The sequence below is a fragment of the Polypterus senegalus genome, chromosome 8 (genome assembly GCF_016835505.1).
Source record: "Polypterus senegalus isolate Bchr_013 chromosome 8, ASM1683550v1, whole genome shotgun sequence".
NCBI classification, from domain to species: domain Eukaryota; kingdom Metazoa; phylum Chordata; class Cladistia; order Polypteriformes; family Polypteridae; genus Polypterus; species Polypterus senegalus.
Window position 1 is genome coordinate 113,775,547 of NC_053161.1, and position 18,531 is coordinate 113,794,077.

General features: G+C 37.8%; 1 protein-coding gene across 1 annotated transcript in view; it reads right to left on the reverse strand.

The window, feature by feature from the left end:
* Positions 1-2,879: 2,879 nt before the first annotated feature.
* The window catches only part of ric8b (RIC8 guanine nucleotide exchange factor B), an 86,507-nt gene continuing 70,855 nt past the window's right edge, over positions 2,880-18,531 (reverse strand). The window contains exon 9 of the mRNA XM_039761632.1: positions 2,880-5,709. Within this exon, the coding sequence (XP_039617566.1) occupies positions 5,601-5,709 (109 nt within the window). The 3' untranslated portion in view covers positions 2,880-5,600. The remainder of the gene's footprint in view (positions 5,710-18,531) is intronic.

The following is an 18,531-nucleotide window of genomic DNA, read 5'->3' on the forward strand; positions in this document are numbered from 1 at the left end:
AGCTTATACAGTATTTTAAACAATACAGTAATATTTATTTTACATTTTTAAAATGTAATCAATAAAATATTGAAATGCAAGTTCCTCCTGAGACCAGTGTTTTAATTTTATTCTATCCATACCATTATGAAACATGCTTTAGATACTTCAAGTGCTATATTTGAGCATGGGAAAGGTGCTATATACATAAAAATGTATTTATAATTATTATTATTTGTATTTATTCCTAAAATAAACATAACTTTTTCCACATTTTATGTTACAGCCTTATTCCAAAATGGATTAAATTCATTTTTTTCCTCAGAATTTTACTCACAACACCCCATAATGACAATGTGAAAAAAGTTTACTTGAGGTTTTTGCAAATTTATTAAAAAAATAATAATAATGTACGTGTGAGAAATCACATGTACATAAGTATTCACAGCCTTTGCTCAATACTTTGTCGATGCACCTTTGGCAGCAATTACAGCCTCAAGTCTTTTGAATATGATGCCACAAGCTTGGCACACCTATCCTTGGCCAGTTTTGTCCATTCCTCTTTGCAGCACCTCTCAAGCTCCATCAGGTTGGATGGGAAGTGTCGGTGCACAGCCATTTTAAGATCTCTCCAGAGATGTTCAATCGGATTCAAGTCTGGGCTCTGGCTGGGCCACTCAAGGACATTCACAGAGTTGTCCTGAAGCTACTCCTTTGATATCTTGGCCGTGTGCTTAGGGTCGTTGTCCTGCTGAAAGATGAACCGTCACCCCAGTCTGAGGTCAAGAGCGCTCTGGAGCAGGTTTTCATCCAGGATGTCTCTGTACATTGCTGCAGTCATCTTTCCCTTTATCCTGACTTGTCTCCCAGTTCCTGCTGCTGAAAAACATCCACACAGCCTGATGCTGCCACCACCATGCTTCACTGTAGGGATGGTATTGGCCTGGTGGTGAGCGGTGCCTGGTTTCCTCCAAATGTGATGCCTGGCATTCACACCAAAGAGTTCAATCTTTGTCTCATCAGACCAGAGAATTTTGTTTCTCATGGTCTGAGAGTCCTTCAGGTGCCTTTTGGCAAACTCCAGGTGTGCTGCCATGTGCCTTTTACTAAGGAGTGGTTTCCGTCTAGCCACTCTACCATACAGGCCTGATTGGTGGATTGCTGCAGAGATGGTTGTCCTTCTGGAAGTTTCTTCTGTCTCCATATATATATATATATATATATATATATATATATATATATATATACACTCAGCAAAAAGAAACGTCCTTATAAAATATATATATATATATAAATATATATATATATATATATATATATATGTGTATGTATGTAATTCAGATCACAGAGCCATTATTAGGCTGTGTATTGATGTGTCAAGCATCACAATATGATGAACATATTGCATTTTAGTTACTTTTTAAGAGGGTCTAATCTACACAAAGCATTATAAATGAGGCCCCTGGTCTTTTTCTAGGTGATCATGGACCAACTTTACTCCTGCCCTGATTTTGTTTCTGGATAGCAAAGGTTTCCTCTTGGCACAGCACCCATGTAGATGTAATCCGTACAACTTGTTTCTAAGGATAGACTCTTGCACTTTGAAAGCAACAGTGGCGTGAGCTACCATGATGAAATTCTTGTGTTCTAAGAGACTTCCTTTAACGTACTGTTCTTTGTGCTCAGGCTGAACTTGTCAGAATGGGCTGTCCTGGGCAAGGGGGGGCAGTTTAAAATGGTCACTTCCACTTGCAGAAGATCTCCCAGACAGTTAAATGCTTGATTTCAAACAGTTTGAAGATATTTTTAAATCCCTTCCCAAGCTCACAGGAATTCATAAAGTCCTCAGATTTACTTTTTTGATCTAAGTATGGTGACAACAGACCCTACAGAAACAAAGGGTAAACCAAACTAAATGTCTAATAATGTGCTAATCATTTGCACGTCATTTGTACTTGCAAATTTCACTTTTTAAATGAAAATCACATTTTTCATATTCGCACATATGTTAAAGAAAACTGTTATGGGCTGTACTTACTACTTGATTCTATGTAAAATAGTAAGTGCACACTTCAGTGATATTAATTAAAAGGGGTTTACATTTATTCAACAGAACTTCAGCAATTGCAAACTGTGTGAGTTACAAGTTGGATCCTTGATTGTAAGAGAAATCAAGAAAAAAGTACAGTAAAAGGTCAGCAAAAAATGTCCCATTATCTTGGATTTAACTACATGAATGCTTTAGAACTGTCAATGTTTCTGTACCTTCACAAGTGTGTGTATGTATGTGTGTATATATTTATATAAAAATTCAAATTGTGTAAAACATGCCATGGTTCCAGTAAAGTGCAAAATTCCTGTGGCACAGGAGATGGAGGGAAGCAGAAAAAGATGAAGCTTGTGAAGAATAAAGTAATGATGGCTGCAGGAAAAAGGCCTGGCTCTGAATGGATGACTGTAAATTTGCATGGAAGATGTGACCTCCCAAGTGTGAAGCTCCTGTTCTGTATATTTTCACAGGACCTCTAAGCTTTGCTTGTGGCCGGCCTCTAATATATTCTGTTTCAGTGTTAAAAAAAAGTAGTGATTTTCAAATAAGAACCTATGGACACACACACACAATTTAATAAAAGAAGCCCTTCTTTTCCAGTTTTTATTTTCATGCATGGCATTTTATTTAAAACCTTTATACAACTGTTAGCATTGTACAAATCTCGATTTATATCTGAAGAAAAAAAAAAAAAAAAACTTTCACAAGTACTGTTTGCAGTACACACTCAAGTTGTGTGACTGTTACTTCCCAAGCACTGACATTATTGTAACTGTAATCATTCTATTAAAGCTTTATGAAATTACACAGACCATGTTCTAAAGCAATCAGTCATTTATACATTGATATCTTAATTATTTAACAGTAACATACTCCACTTAAAGCCATTTTTACATTTTTTTTCCCAGCAGCGCATTCTAATTATTACAAAGTTCATTTATATTTTCTTTACATTATGCATTTTGTTGTATCAATTTTATTGTGGTAGAACAAATAAGGACAAATGACATAATCGTACTTGACAATAGTCATGATAATTTAAGGAAGTCTATTTCACACATTTTGCTGCATGCAATATCCTCATTGTTTTAAAATTAGTTTTCCAGAAAGCTGACTTTTTAAAAATTAAGTTTGTTAACAGAAGTCTTGCTTGTGGGCACAAGGTGTAGAAAATGGCAGTTGACCTTAAATTTCTATAGCAGTGTCTAAAAAGTTAAATGCAAGGTCAGATAAATACCATCTCAAGTCGTCTCTCCCCAGTGACAGGAGCCCATTTACCTTCTAATTCTGCTGTAAACACTCTGAGCGAGCACACCGCTTGATCTCCATTCTGAATGGCTTTAGTTTAATTATCAGGTTTGTTCCATACTGGATCTGTTTGAACAGTCAACATGGATTATATAATTTGATGGCTGAATGCAATACACATCTCATAGTGAGTTCATTGCATAAAACCAGAAAACTGCAATTGTTTTTTCCCTTAGGTGCATGACTATAATTTTGAGAATTGCTAAAATGTGTTCAGTTATAAGGACTGGAATGAGGTAGTGCCATTTTCGTGTCACTTTTTTCTTTTCTTTTTTTCTCCAACAGGTTTAAACAACAAGCTAAATATAAAATATTTACAGTAGGTTTCTTTGGAAATTTGAATGCTGTATAGCCATGTCAGTGTTTAGAAATGCTACCTATTCTTCTACTGTGTAAGAAAGTCACTTCAAGCACTGAACACAATACAGTCTCTAATAACTTTAATGCCTCATATTACAGTTTTAACAATTATAGCCACCATCCCATAATGTGCACATATGAAAAGGTTAATTTTTTACTTAGAAGAACCAAAATGCATGTTGTGTGTTTTCAAAAAACAGAGCTTCGATGTTGCTTTCACTCACTTTTGATTTTTGTTGTGGTTTACAAGGAAAGCAAATGATCGAAAAATTGGATTTTGTGTCGATTGTAACAAAAAAAGTAAAGTGTGAACGGCGCCTGTTTTTAGTTAAAATAAGAAGCAGAAGTGAGATGTGGAGATTACATGTGAAATATTTCCAATACAACAACTTCTGCCACCACAGACCATCTAAACTCCCATGTTTTTGTAGATTGCATGGCGCATGTTGGAAGAAAAACATTTCCATACAATGATACACTTCTCAGAAAAGCACACAAGCATATCTGCATTCAGTTTACCAGTTATTTTGGTTTGAACGCCTCTATATACAACAAAGTACTAAACTTGTGCATCATTTGCTACACAACCACAAATAGGAAGAATACATATAAAATCAGTGAAACTATAAATTCTTAATTTTCTACTGTTATAACAATTTCTCTTCATTACAGCAACATTATAGAGAGTTTCAAAAATGTAAAAAAAATATTACCTCTTACCCATATAAATGTAATTGTTTACTGAAGAGATGAATCTACATGTTTTATTTTTATTTCATGATGCGCAAACATTTGGAAGTTGGTATTAAATTGATTACATTCATTTTGCTGAAAAGATCATGCAAACACAAAAATATCAAAGTATCAAACCAGGACCTCAAATTTTAGGTTTAAACGCTCATCAATTCATGTTTCAGTATTTTCACTCATCTATGGTACATGCAGTAAGTGTGAGTGACCCAAGTGCCTTTTTATACTTGATTTAAATTACCCTTGGCCTTGTATTTTGTGGTATATTTCTGTGTATACCATTTTATTAGGTACCACAAGGGTCACTCAGGAACTAACAATGTGACAGCTCTCTATTAATTATTTCAAGTGCAAAAGTAAAGTTTAAATACATTAACAGTGCACCAAGGAAGAAACTAAAAGTGGACATTTTAAGAACAGTTCTGTTAAAAAATAGTTTACTCAGCTAATCTATAAATGCTGAACTTTAACAGAAATGCATCCTACAAGAAACTCGCACTAATAAGTAACTTACTGATATAAAGGTTTTATTCATAGCTAAACTACTGCCTGTTTATATTTTCTCCAATTATTATAAATTCATATTTACAGTAAACTAAAGCTAGGAATTAATATTGTTACAGGTTTGTACAGACACTGTAAAAATAAACCCAGAAGTAGCCAAAACACTTTGTTCTTGTATTATATAATGTCAGTGATATAAAACTCATTTCTGATATTGCTATGTTTGATTTTTTTTTTTTTTTGACTTCTTTAGCATTCTATGACTTAAACTGCCCTTTGGGCTTTAACTCCTGAAATGCACAAGTTCAATTCCTCTTATCGCAGTTTTAAAGGTAAATGTCAAATATCAACCTGAAACAATCACAGTACGTTTTACTGAAACATGTTTACCTACTGCAATACATTTCTCCGCTAAAGTGCAAAATGTGACATTCACTTTATGATTAAAAATAAACAAATGTCAAAATTGCTGGCGCTTTCCTTTAGCCACTTTCACCTCAAGAAAATAAGTGCTATCTGTACTACATCTACACGGACGTGAATGTTTTAACTCCGGCAAAGACAGAATTAAGCAAGTGGCATAAATGAAAGGCATGTGGTGCTTAAAAAAGTTACACTATGAAGAAAATGATGAACCAGGAGGAACTTCTTAATCAGAGTCAGAGGTGTCAGACTCAAGTGCGCACTGCCTCACCGCTTCACCCAAAGGGGCAAGTGTGCCATCTCGTCGCACACCCATTGGCTTGATAATCTCCTCTCTGTAGACAGAAGAGAAAAAAATGGAAAAGTGAAAACATTTACATATTTTCAATAACAAAACACAATTAAATAATGTTATACATTTAATTTGCTAAATAAAAAATGTTAAAGGTCTTATTTAAGCAGTTCAGAATTCAGGGCAATTACTGATATGCTGGAAATGTTTATGCTCCAAGCAGAATGCCCATTAAATGCTTTTTACTTTTATACACTTTTACTTTGGCTGCAGATATTCAATCCTGTGGGGAGCCCTCTTTCTTCTCCCCTGCAGCTGCATGTGCCTTCATGAATCTCAAGTATTTGTCACAGCCATCGTTTTCCTTTCCCTACTGTCTCTATTGTCCACAAGCATTTAATTGGAGGATCACTGGTTATTTTAATCTCTTTCACGCCTTTTAGTTTTGCTTTCTCTCCAGCTAATGAAATTATACCTGCCTGGTGAGCCATAGCCGCCCAATCTAAACATTATAAGCAATCACCATTGACCTACATGTGGACCTGCATTTATTTTATCATCGACAAAATTGTTTACAATGTGAAATTACACTGATCTTTCAAAAATACTTTTGCTAGATTTGTTTTCAATAGGGTTTTTTTTTAACTAAAGTAACCCTAAAAAATGAACAATTGAAAAAGTGGTTACTTCACTTATTATTAAAGTATACATAACAACAACAACTGTCTGTAAAAAGTTAACAATGTGAATTTTAAGCAATGATATACTTATGTGCACTCATATGTGTAATCAGCTTACTTTACCAAAATGTAACTTTGCTATGACAATTTCAGATTTAACTCTCAGCTCTCGCACAGCTTTTTTGGCTGCCTAAAATGTCCCACAGATTAAATCCGGCTTCTCTCCCAGCTTGACACAATGTTCATGCCCTAGCCTCAGTTCTGTCTTGAAAGTGATAATGGAAAAAGTTTCACTGAACGTTTTCCAATATGTCTACTCATTCAGGATTCTGCATTTTTCTCAGAAGCCAAGCCATAAGTAGACTTTTGTGTGTCACTCATCTTCAAATGTTCCTAAAATTCTACATGAGGAATGAGACTGAAAATGAACACAACACAAAATGGTGATCATGATGTCTTCAGAGGCTAAGTAGTGCAGCCCACACACCTCTTTCAGCCCCAGTGGTTCAGCTGGAAAGGCTCCTGCTAAGGCACCACTGCAGTCCACACATGGGACAGAAACTGCATCTCCAGTCAATGTAAGAAATAAAAGCTCAGTCAGAAAATCTCTCTGTTGCTGTGAACCAATCTTTTTAGACCTCTCTGTAATTCTGTCTCTGTGGGAAGTCAACATGTAAACCCTGAATTAATTCTGCTGAGTTTGGCTAGTTTAAGGGAGTGCTTGTGTTCTGCTCTCCTGAGCACTTGCATTTTCCTGGCTTTTCAGTCCCTCTTGAAAGCACTCAAAAGGAGTCAATTTTGAACCGAAGAGACTCATAATATTTTATGTGAGAAAAGCAATAATTTTGTTTAAATCACTTTAGTGGTATAACACAGAAATCTTACCACAGACTGGTATGTGTTACTCACTCTCTCGTAAGACGTAAACACTGAAACAAAGCTGTGGTATTAGACTCCACTCCATGTAATCCCTGAATTAGACCTAGTAGTTCAATAATTAATGAAGGGATGTTTTATGATTTGTATTAAAAAAGCATTTACTGTAAAACTAAACAACAAGGTATGGTCACACTGTACTTTCAGAGGGTTGCAAACAAAGGCAATAGGATTTCAGCGAGAGATGTGCAATTCTCACTTGGGTCCCCCAACACCTAACTACAGAAAGGAAATCTGATGTGTCATCATCTTTGCAGGTGCCTTAGGGTGTGCCGAATTGTAAAATCTTCTTCTCTCGGCTGCTCCCGTTAGGGTTTGCCACAGTGGATCATCTTTTTCCATATCTTTCTGTCCTCTACATCTTGTTCTGTTACACCCATCACCTGCATGTCCTCTCTCACCACATCCATAAACCTTCACTTAGGCCTTCCTCTTTTCCTCTTCCCTGGCAACTCGATCCGTAGCATTCTTCTTCCTATATACCCAGCCTCTCTTCTCTGCACATGTCCAAACCAATGCAATCTCACCTCTCTGACTTTGTCTCCCAACCGTCCAACTTCAGCTGACCCTCTAATGTACTCATTTCTAATCCTATCCATCCTCAACACACCCAGTGCAAATCTTAGCATCTTTAACTCCTGCTTTCTGGTCAGTGCCACCGTCTCTGAACCATATAACACAGCCGGTCTCACTACCGTCCTGTAGACCTTCCCTCTCACTCTTGCTGATACCTGTCTGTCACAAATTACTCCTGACACTCTTCTCCACCCTTTCCACCCTGCCAGCACTCTCTTCTTCACGTCTCTTCCACAATCCCCATTACTCTGTACTGTTGATCCCAAGTATTTAAACTCATCCACCTTCGCCAACTGTACTCCCTGCATCCTCACTATTCCACTGACATCCCCCTCATTTACACACATGTATTCTGTCTTGTTCCTACTGACCTTCATTCCTCTTCTCTCTAGAGCATTTCTCCATCTCTCCAGGGTATCCTCAACCTGCTCCCTACTATCGCAACACATCACAATGTCATCAGCAAACATCATAGTCCATGGGGACTCCTGTCTACAGGTGTCGGTCATAAAATTAGAATATCATGACAAAGTTGATTTCAGTAATTCCATTCAAAAAGTGAGACTTGTATATTAGATTCATTCATTACACACAGACTGATGTATTTCAAATGTTTATTTCTTTTAATTTTGATGATTATAACTGACAACCAATGAAAGTCCCAAATTCAGTATCTCGGAAAACTAGAATATCAACTAAGACCAATGCAAAAAAAGGATTTTTAGAAATGTTGGCCAACTGAAAGGTATGAACATGAAAAGTATGAGCATGTACAACACTCAATATTTAGTTGGGGCTCCTTTGGCCTGGATTACTGCAGCAATGCGGCGTGGCATGGAGTCGATCAGTCTGTGGCACTGCTCAGGTGTTATGAGAGCTCATGTTGCTCTGATAGTGGCCTTCAGCTCTTCTGAATTGTTGGGTCTGGTGTATTACATCTTCCTCTTCACAATATGGGGTTAAGGTCAGGCAAGTTTGCTGGCCAATCAAGAACAGGGATACCATGGTCCTTAAACCAGGTACTGGTAGCTTTGGCACTTTGTGCAGGTGCCAGGTCCTGTTGGAAAATGAAATCTGCATCTCCATAAAGTTCGTCAGCAGCAGGAAGCATGAAGTGCTCTAAAACTTCCTGGTAGACGGATGCATTGACCTTGGACCTCAGCAAACACAATGGACCAACACCAGCAGATGACATGGCACCCCAAACCATCACTGACTGTGGAAACTTTACACTGGACCTCAAGCAACGTGGATTCTGTACCTCCCCTCTCTTCCTCCAGACTCTGGGACCTTGATTTCCAAAGGAGATGCAAAATTTACTTTCATCAAAGAACATAACTTTGGACCACTCAGCAGCAGTTTTGTCTTTAGCCCAGGCGAGAAGCTTCTGACGCTGTCTCTTGTTCAAGAGTGGCCTGACACAAGGAATGCGACAGCTGAAACCCATGTCTTGCATACGTCTGTGCATGGTGGTTCTTGAAGCACTGACTCCAGCTGCAGTCCACTCTTTGTGAATCTCCCCCACAGTTTTGAATGGGTTCTGTTTCACAGTCCTCTCCAGGGTGAGGTTATCCCTATTGCTTGTACACTTTTTTCTACCACATCTTGTCCTTCCCTTCACCTCTCTATTAATGTGCTTGGACACAGAGCTCTGTGAACAGCCGGCCTCTTTAGCAATGACCTTTTGTGTCTTGCCCTCCTTATGCAAGGTGTCAATGGTCGTCTTTTGGACAACTGTCAAGTCAGCAGTCTTCCCCATTATTGTGTAGCCTACAGAACTAGACTGAGAGACCATTTAAATGATTTGCAGGTGTTTTGAGTTAATTAGCTGATTAGAGTGTGGCACCAGGTGTCTTCAATATTGAACCTTTTCACAATATTCTAATTTTCCAAGATACTGAATTTGGGACTTTCATTAGTTGTCAGTTATAATCATCAAAATTAAAAGAAATAAACATTTGAAATACATCAATCTGTGTGTAATGAATGAATCCTACCGCAGTCCTCACCACTGTCACACTTCCCTTGTACATATCCTGTACAACTCTTAGACGAGAACAGGCCATTCAGCCCAACAAAGCTCGCCGGTCCTATCCACTTATTTCTTCCAAGAAAACAAGTCGAGTTTTGAATGTCCCTAACGTATTACTGTTACCCACACTACTTGGTAGCTTATTCCAAGTGTCTATCGTTCTTTGTGTAAAGAAAAACTTCCTAATGTTTATGCAAAATTTACCCTTAAAAAGTTTCCAACTGTGTCCACGTGATCTTGATGAACTCATTTTAAAATAAGTCTCGATCCACTGTAGTAATTCCCTTCATAATTTTAAACATTTCAATCATATCACCTCTTAATCTTCTTTTGCTTAAACTGTAAAGGCTCAGCTCTTTTAATCTTTCCTCATAATTCAACCCCTGTAGTCCTGGAATCAGCCTAGTCGCTCTTCTCTGGAGCTTTTCTAGAGCTGCTATGTCCTTTTTGTAGCCTGGAGACCAAAACTGCACACTGTACTCAAGATGAGGCCTCACCAGTGCATTATAAAGGTTGAGCATAACCTCCTTGGACTTGTACTCCACATCGTGCTATATATCCTAACATTCTGTTAGCCTTCTTAATGGCTTCTGAACACTGTCGGGGAGTCGATAGCTTAGAGTCCATTGTGACTCCTAAATCCTTCTCATAAGGTGTACTCTCGATTTTCTGACCGCCCATTGTGTATTCAAACCTAACATTTTTACTTCTTATGTGTAATACTTTACATTTACTGACATTAAATTTCATCGGCTACAAATCTGCCCAAGCCTGTATGCTATCCAAGCCCTTCTTTAATGATATAACGGATTCCAAATTATCTGCTAATCCACCTATCTTGGTATCATCTGCAAACTTTACCAGCTTGTTACTTATATTCCTATCTAAATCATTTATATATATATTAAAAATAGCAGCGGCCCTAGCACTGATCCCTGTGGAACATCACTTTTAACATCGGCCAGTTCTGATAATGTTCCTTGCACCATCACCCTCTGCTTCCTGTGTCTGAGCCAATTCTGCACCCATCTAAAAACATCACCCTGAACTCCCACTTCTTTTAATTTGATGCTCAACCTCTCATGCGGCACCTTATCAAATGCTTTCTGAAAGTCCAGATAAATAATATCATAAGCTCCACTTATGCAACTCAATGCAACTCTTTCTGGCCTTCTCTAAACTTCTCCATCAACATCCTCAGAGCAAACATTGCATCTGTGGTGCTCTTTCCTGGCATAAAACCATACTGCTGTTCACTAATCATCACCTCACTTATTAACCTAGCTTCCACTACTCTTTCCCATAACTTCATGCTGTGGCTCATCAGTTTATTCCCCTGTAGTTACTGGAGTCCTGCACATTCCCCTTATTCTTAAAAATGATCACCAGTACACTTCTTCTCCACTCCTCAGGCATCCTCTCACTTTCCAAGATTCCATTAAACAATCTGGTTAAAAACTCCACTGCCATCTCTCCTAAACACCTCCATGCTTCCATAGGTATGTTATCTGGACCAACGGCCTTTCAATTTTTCATCCTTTTTATAGCTGTCCTCACTTTCTCCTTGTAATCCGTTGCACTTCCTGATTCACTACCTCCACATCATCCAACCACTTGTCTCTCTCGTTCTCATCATTCAACAGCCTCTCAAAGTACTCTTTCCATCTGCTCCAACACTCTCCTCACTTGTGAGTACATTTCCACCTTTATCCTTTATCACCCTAACCTGCTGCACATCTTTCCCAGGTCGGTCCCTCTGTCTAGCCAATCAGTACAGGTCCTTTTCTCCCTGCTTAGTGTCCAATCTCTAATACACTTCATCATACGCCTTTTCTTTAGCCTTCGCCACCTCTCTCTGCACCTTGCGCCTTATCTCCTTGTACTCTTGTCTACTTTCTGCATCTCTCTGACTATCCCACTCCTTCTTTGCCATCCTCTTCCTCTGTATACTCTCCTGTATTTCCTCATTCCACCACCAGGTTTCCTTTTCCTCCTTCCTCTTTCCAGATGTCATGCCAAGCATCCTTCTTGCTGTCACCCTTATTACATCTGCTGTAGTTTCCCAGCGGTCTGCTAACTCTTCACTGCCACCCAGTGCCTGTCTCACCTTCTCTCTAAACTCAACCTTGCAGTCTTCCTTTTTTAACTTCCACCATTTGATCCTTGGCTCTGCCCTCACTCTCTTCCTCTTCTTGATCTCCAATGTCATCCTACAGACCACCATCCTATGCTGCTTAACTACACTTTCCTCTGCCACCACTTTGCAGTCTTCAGTCTCCTTCAGATCAACTCTTCTGCAACTCTTCTACCTATGTGCATTTTCCTCCACTGAGATGCCCATTTGTGCAAAAGTCTGTGAATCTGGTGAGAAAGTGTGTGCAATTTTTAATCCATTTTCATTACTGCACAATTGAGCTGAAATCACAATTTGGTTTTCTTTAAAATACCCATGAGCAAGGAGACACTTGGGCAGCATACAACAGATCTAATAAATAAAATTCTGCAGAAACATCTGCATAACTGCAACTTAGAGATTTTTTTGTTATCATGGTAATATACATACCCCAATCTTCACAGTATTCCACTCACTTTCCCATTTAACTACAACAGAGTCACTGTTAATAAACAGCCCTACAGCCAAAGAGCTAATCTCTAAATCATATCGCACCATACCAAACAGCCCCCGTTAGACTTACTGAAAAAAAAAAAACAGGGAGAAAGATCTTAACTTTGTAATCATGGACCATGAATGGAAACACACTCTTTAAAGAATACATTGTCTCCTATTTGAGTTAGACAATGACTAATACAATTTAAAACTGCATACAACACATCTCTAGGAAATAAACGGTACTTTATCTGATATTAAGGATTTAAAGAAAAAATCATGGCAACTTTAACTTTATACATAAATAAACACAACAACCAAGACTCAATTAGCAAAAACTAAAGAAAACACATTTTCCCATTAATTTGGCAAACTTTTTTTTTTTTGAAAAACCTGCCTATTTAAACAATGAAAAACACACTGATAGGTTTCTAACAATACATACAGTAAATAACTAAACTGATTAAAACAGCTTGCACTCTACATTTAAAATATTAGTTAAACATAACATTTAATGTGGAATGCATTTGACAAAAGTTAACCATCCTAAGCACATACCCATATCATACAATATGGACTAATTGGGCAAGGCAATGCAGGAATAAAACTGTGGGCTTTAGAGAACACACATTTGATCTTATTTTAAGAAAATTAAGATTCAACATTTTTCTTCATTTCAAAGCCTGACTTGGTAACTGTCAATGTTGCATCTTAAAAAGAAGGCAGTTGAATAAGATACACATGGTAAAAGATACTTAAAACCAACTAAAACTGCAGAACAAAGCTAGCATGTAAAATGTCTTTAAGGCAGTGGTTTAACTTTCATAAGCTCTTTGTTAAATAAGCAAACAAAATTTGCCAGCGTTTCACGTGCAGCTATTAGCAACACAACATTAATTCAAAGAAAAATACCAGTTATGCAGAGACACTGAGCACATAATTACAATTTTTGCCACATGAATACGATGACAGATGAACAAGCAGAAAATAGTTACTTAATGCTAGCGATTTAGTTTGAACTCACTGCAAATGTCATACTGATAGCAAGAGTCATCCATTTAGAACACAGTAAAGCTTGCATCTTGTTCAGTGTCGCTTGGCTTAGTCCATGCAGTATGACTCAAAACTAATAGTTCAGTTGATTATAGTGTCCAGCTAACTATATTTTAAAAAAGACTGTTTAGGATCTGTTCTTTGTATGGCAACTTCTGAAATTAAGTACAACGTTTGTATGTAATGTAACTGAAAAGAGTACAAAGACATTTTAAATGCTGAAACTGAGAAAAGTTACTGTTTTTTGAAAAAGATGTGCTTATTTTGAATTTGATGCCAGCAATACACTTTAAAATAGCTAGGATGGGGGCATGTTTACCACTATGCTGTAACACTTCTTCTTTTAGCAACACTCTGTAAATGTTTGGGAACTAAGGAGACCAATTACTGTTGTTCTGAAAGTGAAATGTTGTCCCATTCTTGCCTGATAGGGAATTTCAGCTGTTTGACAGTTTGAGGTCTCCTTTGTTGCATTTTTCATTTCATAATGCGGCAAATATTTCATTGGGTGAGAGGTTTGGACTGAAGGCAGGCCAGTACCCAGACTCTTTTCCTATGGAGCCATGCTGTTATAATACATGCAGAATATGGTTAAGCATTGTCTTGTTGAAATGAGCAAGGCTGCCCCTGAAAAAGAGGATATCTGGATGGCAGCATATGTTGCTCCAAAACTTATCTTTCAGCATTAATGGTGCCTTCCCAGATGAGCAAGCTACTCATGCCATGTGCACTAGTGCACCACCATACTGGCACGGATTCTGGTTTTTGAACTGTGCACACAGGCACACAAGAAGGCGGTGTTCTTTCTGAATCTTGTTTAAATGTGTTTTTTTCTTTGCATGGTAGAGTTTTAATTTGCATTTGTGGATGCAAAAATTAATTGTCTTCCCAGGCAATGGTTTTCAGAAATGTTTCTGATTGCATGCAGTGATTTCCAATAAAGAATCATGTCTATTTTTTAACACAGTGCAACCAGGGGGCAGAAGATCACAATCATCCACTATTGGCTTTTGGCCTTGTCTCTTGTGTACAGAGATTTCTCTGGATTTTCTGAATCTTTTATTGAAATTATTTACTGTAGATAATGAAATCCCCAAATTCTTTGGCATTTTACGTTGAGGAACGTTACTTTTAAATTGTTGCATAATTTACCTGTGCAGAACCTCTCCCCATCTTTACTTCTAAGACTCTGCCTCTCTGGGATGCTCTTCTTACACCCAATTCTGTTACTGACCTGTTGCTAAGTAACCACCTAATTAGTTGTAAAATTTTCCACCAGGAGGATTTTTTCGTTTAGCATTACACAACTTTTCCAATCTTTTGTTGCCCCATCCCAAATTTTTTGAAGGATGTTGTTAGCATCAAATTCAAAATAAGTATATATTTCTCATAAAACAATAAAATCCCCCAGGGATAGGGCAGCTATTTTCAGGATTTGATATTTCTGGTATGCTATCTTTGTTCTATTTTGGTGTAAATGAATTGCACATCATTGCATTATGCTTTTATTTACTTTTTACAAGGTGGCACAGATTTTTTGGAACTGAGTTATAATTATAGTATATGGAATTTTTTTACATTTTTAAGATGAAACTTATTTTGATCTATAAACTAATGATTGGATAACATAGAAGGTGAAGTCAACTTTGGCACTGAGATTTTAATTATACAAAACTTTTGAATGTTCTTTTTAAGTAGGCATGTTAAAAACACAAAAAAGAACAAAAATGCCATATGGTAATTAAATTGGTCTCTCACCTTTTTTGTCTTAATTTCTGGTGTAAGTACCTCTTTTGTGAGAACCATGTTTCTTTTATTTCATTTCACTTCTAGAACAGTAAAGCTAAGACAAAAAGCTTTTACAGAAATTCAGAGATGGCAATGTCTGTGGACTCAGAACAGCCATTCCTATAAAAGTAAGCCACGGTCAGGTAGGTAAAAAGGAACAACAGAAAAGTTCAGAAGTACATCAGTCAACAATATGAGGTACTGAAGAACAAAGGTCTGGGTAGAAAGATGAAAAAAAAAGTACTCTACCAGCCATAAATGATCAGGCCATTATGTATAAGAAAATGCTTTGGACAGGCAAGACAAAAATTACGGCAAAAATATGTAAAAACCATTGGCATTATTAGCATCCTTTACAGACCATTTTCCTAACACATTATCAGTAGGTTAAATGAATAATTAAATTATTAACTATTAATTAATAATTTACTATATTGAGTTTTGCAAAGATGATTTTTGGTTTTGTGTTAGCCTTATAGTCAGTGATGTTTTCACATTCTGTTGAAATGCTGCCACAAACTGGTTTCAAGTAACTGCATATATGGCAGAGTGATGGCTCTGATGCTATGGGTCTGCGCCAGTATCTGGAAAGTTGCCAGTTCGAATCCCCATTACTGCCAAAAGGGATCCTAACTCTGGTGGGCCCTTGAGCAAGGTCCCTAACCTAAAATTGCTCCAGGGTCACTGTAAAATGGCGGACTCTGCGCTCTGACCACCAGGGGTATACAAAAACTTTCAGATTCCTAATATAAGAAATTGTATAAGGTGAAATAAATAGCAAAAAAAAATGTAAAGAGCTACCCTCTTAAAGCCTTGTAAAATTTGTTACAATATAGAAGTGCTAACAAGTGAAAACTTTAATATCATCAAAGTGGACTATCAAGCCTAAGACAGTTAAAAGGCAACCTAAAAAAAAATTCATTGCTAAAAGTCCTGGGATGTACACCAAATGGCTATTTTCTGTTTGTGTTTGTTTGCACAGTAACACCCAATAGACCATCCTGCAGCAATTTCCATTAGAAATTATCCTTTTACAAACAATGCATTCTGCTGAAGGACCCTCAGTAGAAAAGAAGTCACAATTAAGCAGTGGGTAAAGTGCATTCCTGTTTCCAGCTGCAGGTCTCCTGAGAGTCCCTTCAGTAGCAGCTATACAGGAATCAACTACACACTGCCATTTAGCTTGATGACTACTCCAAATAAAAGCAGCAAAAAAAAAATTTAAAAAAAAAGTATTGTTGAAGAATCTCTGTTTCTTCTCGGCTATACTGATAGTCAGTCCTATGCTGACACGCGCAATTCATTATTGCATCTTTGATGAAATAAAGGCCACAGGAAGAGGCCGCCAACCCCCATTCTTGGCGTCTTCTACTGCTTAGGACTCATTCACCTCACTCTAATTGAGTAGGCGTAAGAAGTTCTGATCCTTTCAAGTTGCACTGTTTTGTTACACTTTTCAAAAATAAAAAAGGGGAGGGGTAGTCAAGAAAAAAAAAATCAATGCACACCCTGCATGCTCCAATTACCCGATAATTAATTCTGTGTTTTAATGAGAGCAGCCGGTGTACTGGTGTTTTTTTTCTTACCCATTTCATTGACTTTTGTTAGATATGCTATAATACTAAGGGCTACAGTAATTGGAGCATGCTGACACAAAGATTCCTAGTTTAATGAACAGGTTGGCAAGGAAAAGTGTTGTCTGGCCTTCAATTAATCCTTAACAAATCTAGCGTATAAAGAATAAAATACAAAAAAATGTTCTTTCAAGAAATACAAGCATGCCACTTTTTATAAAAGGAAAAAATGGTCTTTGTGATTTTTCATTTATAAAAGATGGTATAAGACTAAATTATAGAAAAAGTTCATTGTTTTCATTTTTAAAAACACTGATACTGTTAACCCCAAACATGCATTATAAAATTAAAAAGTATCAAACACATTGTGTTCATGATATCCATTTAGTTTACTCTTCAAATATTAGTATTTTAAAGAACTTCACAGCAGAAATTTCCAATAAACAAATTATTACTGTGAATTGGTTCATATTTATGAAATGTAATTATCCATCCATCCATTTTCCAACCCACTGAATCCAAACACAGGGTCACGGGAGTCTGCTGGAGCCAATCCCAGCCAACACAAGGCGCAAGGCAGGAACCAATCCCGGGCAGGGCGCCAACTCACTGCAGGACACCCACACACCAAGCACACACTAGGGACAATTTAGAATCACAGATCCACCTAACCTGCATGTCTTTGGACTGTGGGAGGAAACCCACACAGACACGGGGAGAACCTGCAAACTCCATGCAGGGAGGACCCGGGAAGTGAATCCGGGTCTCCTAACTGTGGGGCAGCAGCGCTACCACTGCACCTGAAATGTAATTATTCCACTTAAAAATGATAAAACCCGTATTACCTATACCTTAAATTATAAGAGCTCTTTTTCTTTAACATTAGACTGTGTAGATGTCACATGGGCTGGACAGGCATCCCGGAATACCAGAAGAAAACCCGGAAGGAAGGACCGGAAAGAGTGGACAGACAGCCCATTTAAAAAGAGAAGATATCGCTGGGGGTTTTTTATTCCCTCAGCATGCTAGATGGCAGCAGCCCTGTTTATCAGTGCCCCGTGGAAAGTCAGTAGGGCATGCTGGGAAATATAGTCTGACAGGGCAGCCCTGCTGGGGTCATGGGGTGCCGCAAGAGGGTGCTGCAGGGAAACAAGCTCCCTACTGTGATGAGGGAATTCTGTGTGACCCAGAAATACTTCAATCAGGCAATCACCCTGGCACCGGAACTACTCCCAGGTCTGTAATAAAAGGGACCACACTCCCTTATCCAGGCGAGTCACCGCTGGTAGGTAGAAAAGCAACACTTGACTGGAGGAGGGCAGTTCGGTGGTGAGAGAAAGAGTTATTGGGAGGAGAGAAAACCTGTGGTTTGTGCTTTTGTACCATGTTGGAGGTATTTGTTGTTAATAAACAACCTTTATTTGAACCCAGGACTGTAATTCTGTGTTTGTGTCAGGGTTTGGGCTTGCACAACAGTTAATGTCACAATGTATTGGAAATTTGGAATGTGACTATGTATATAAAGTACATGAAAAAAATAGTCAAAACCTGTCACTTTTTTACATTTTGTAATATTGCAGCCTTTTACTAGGATCATTTAAATTAGAATTTTTCCTTA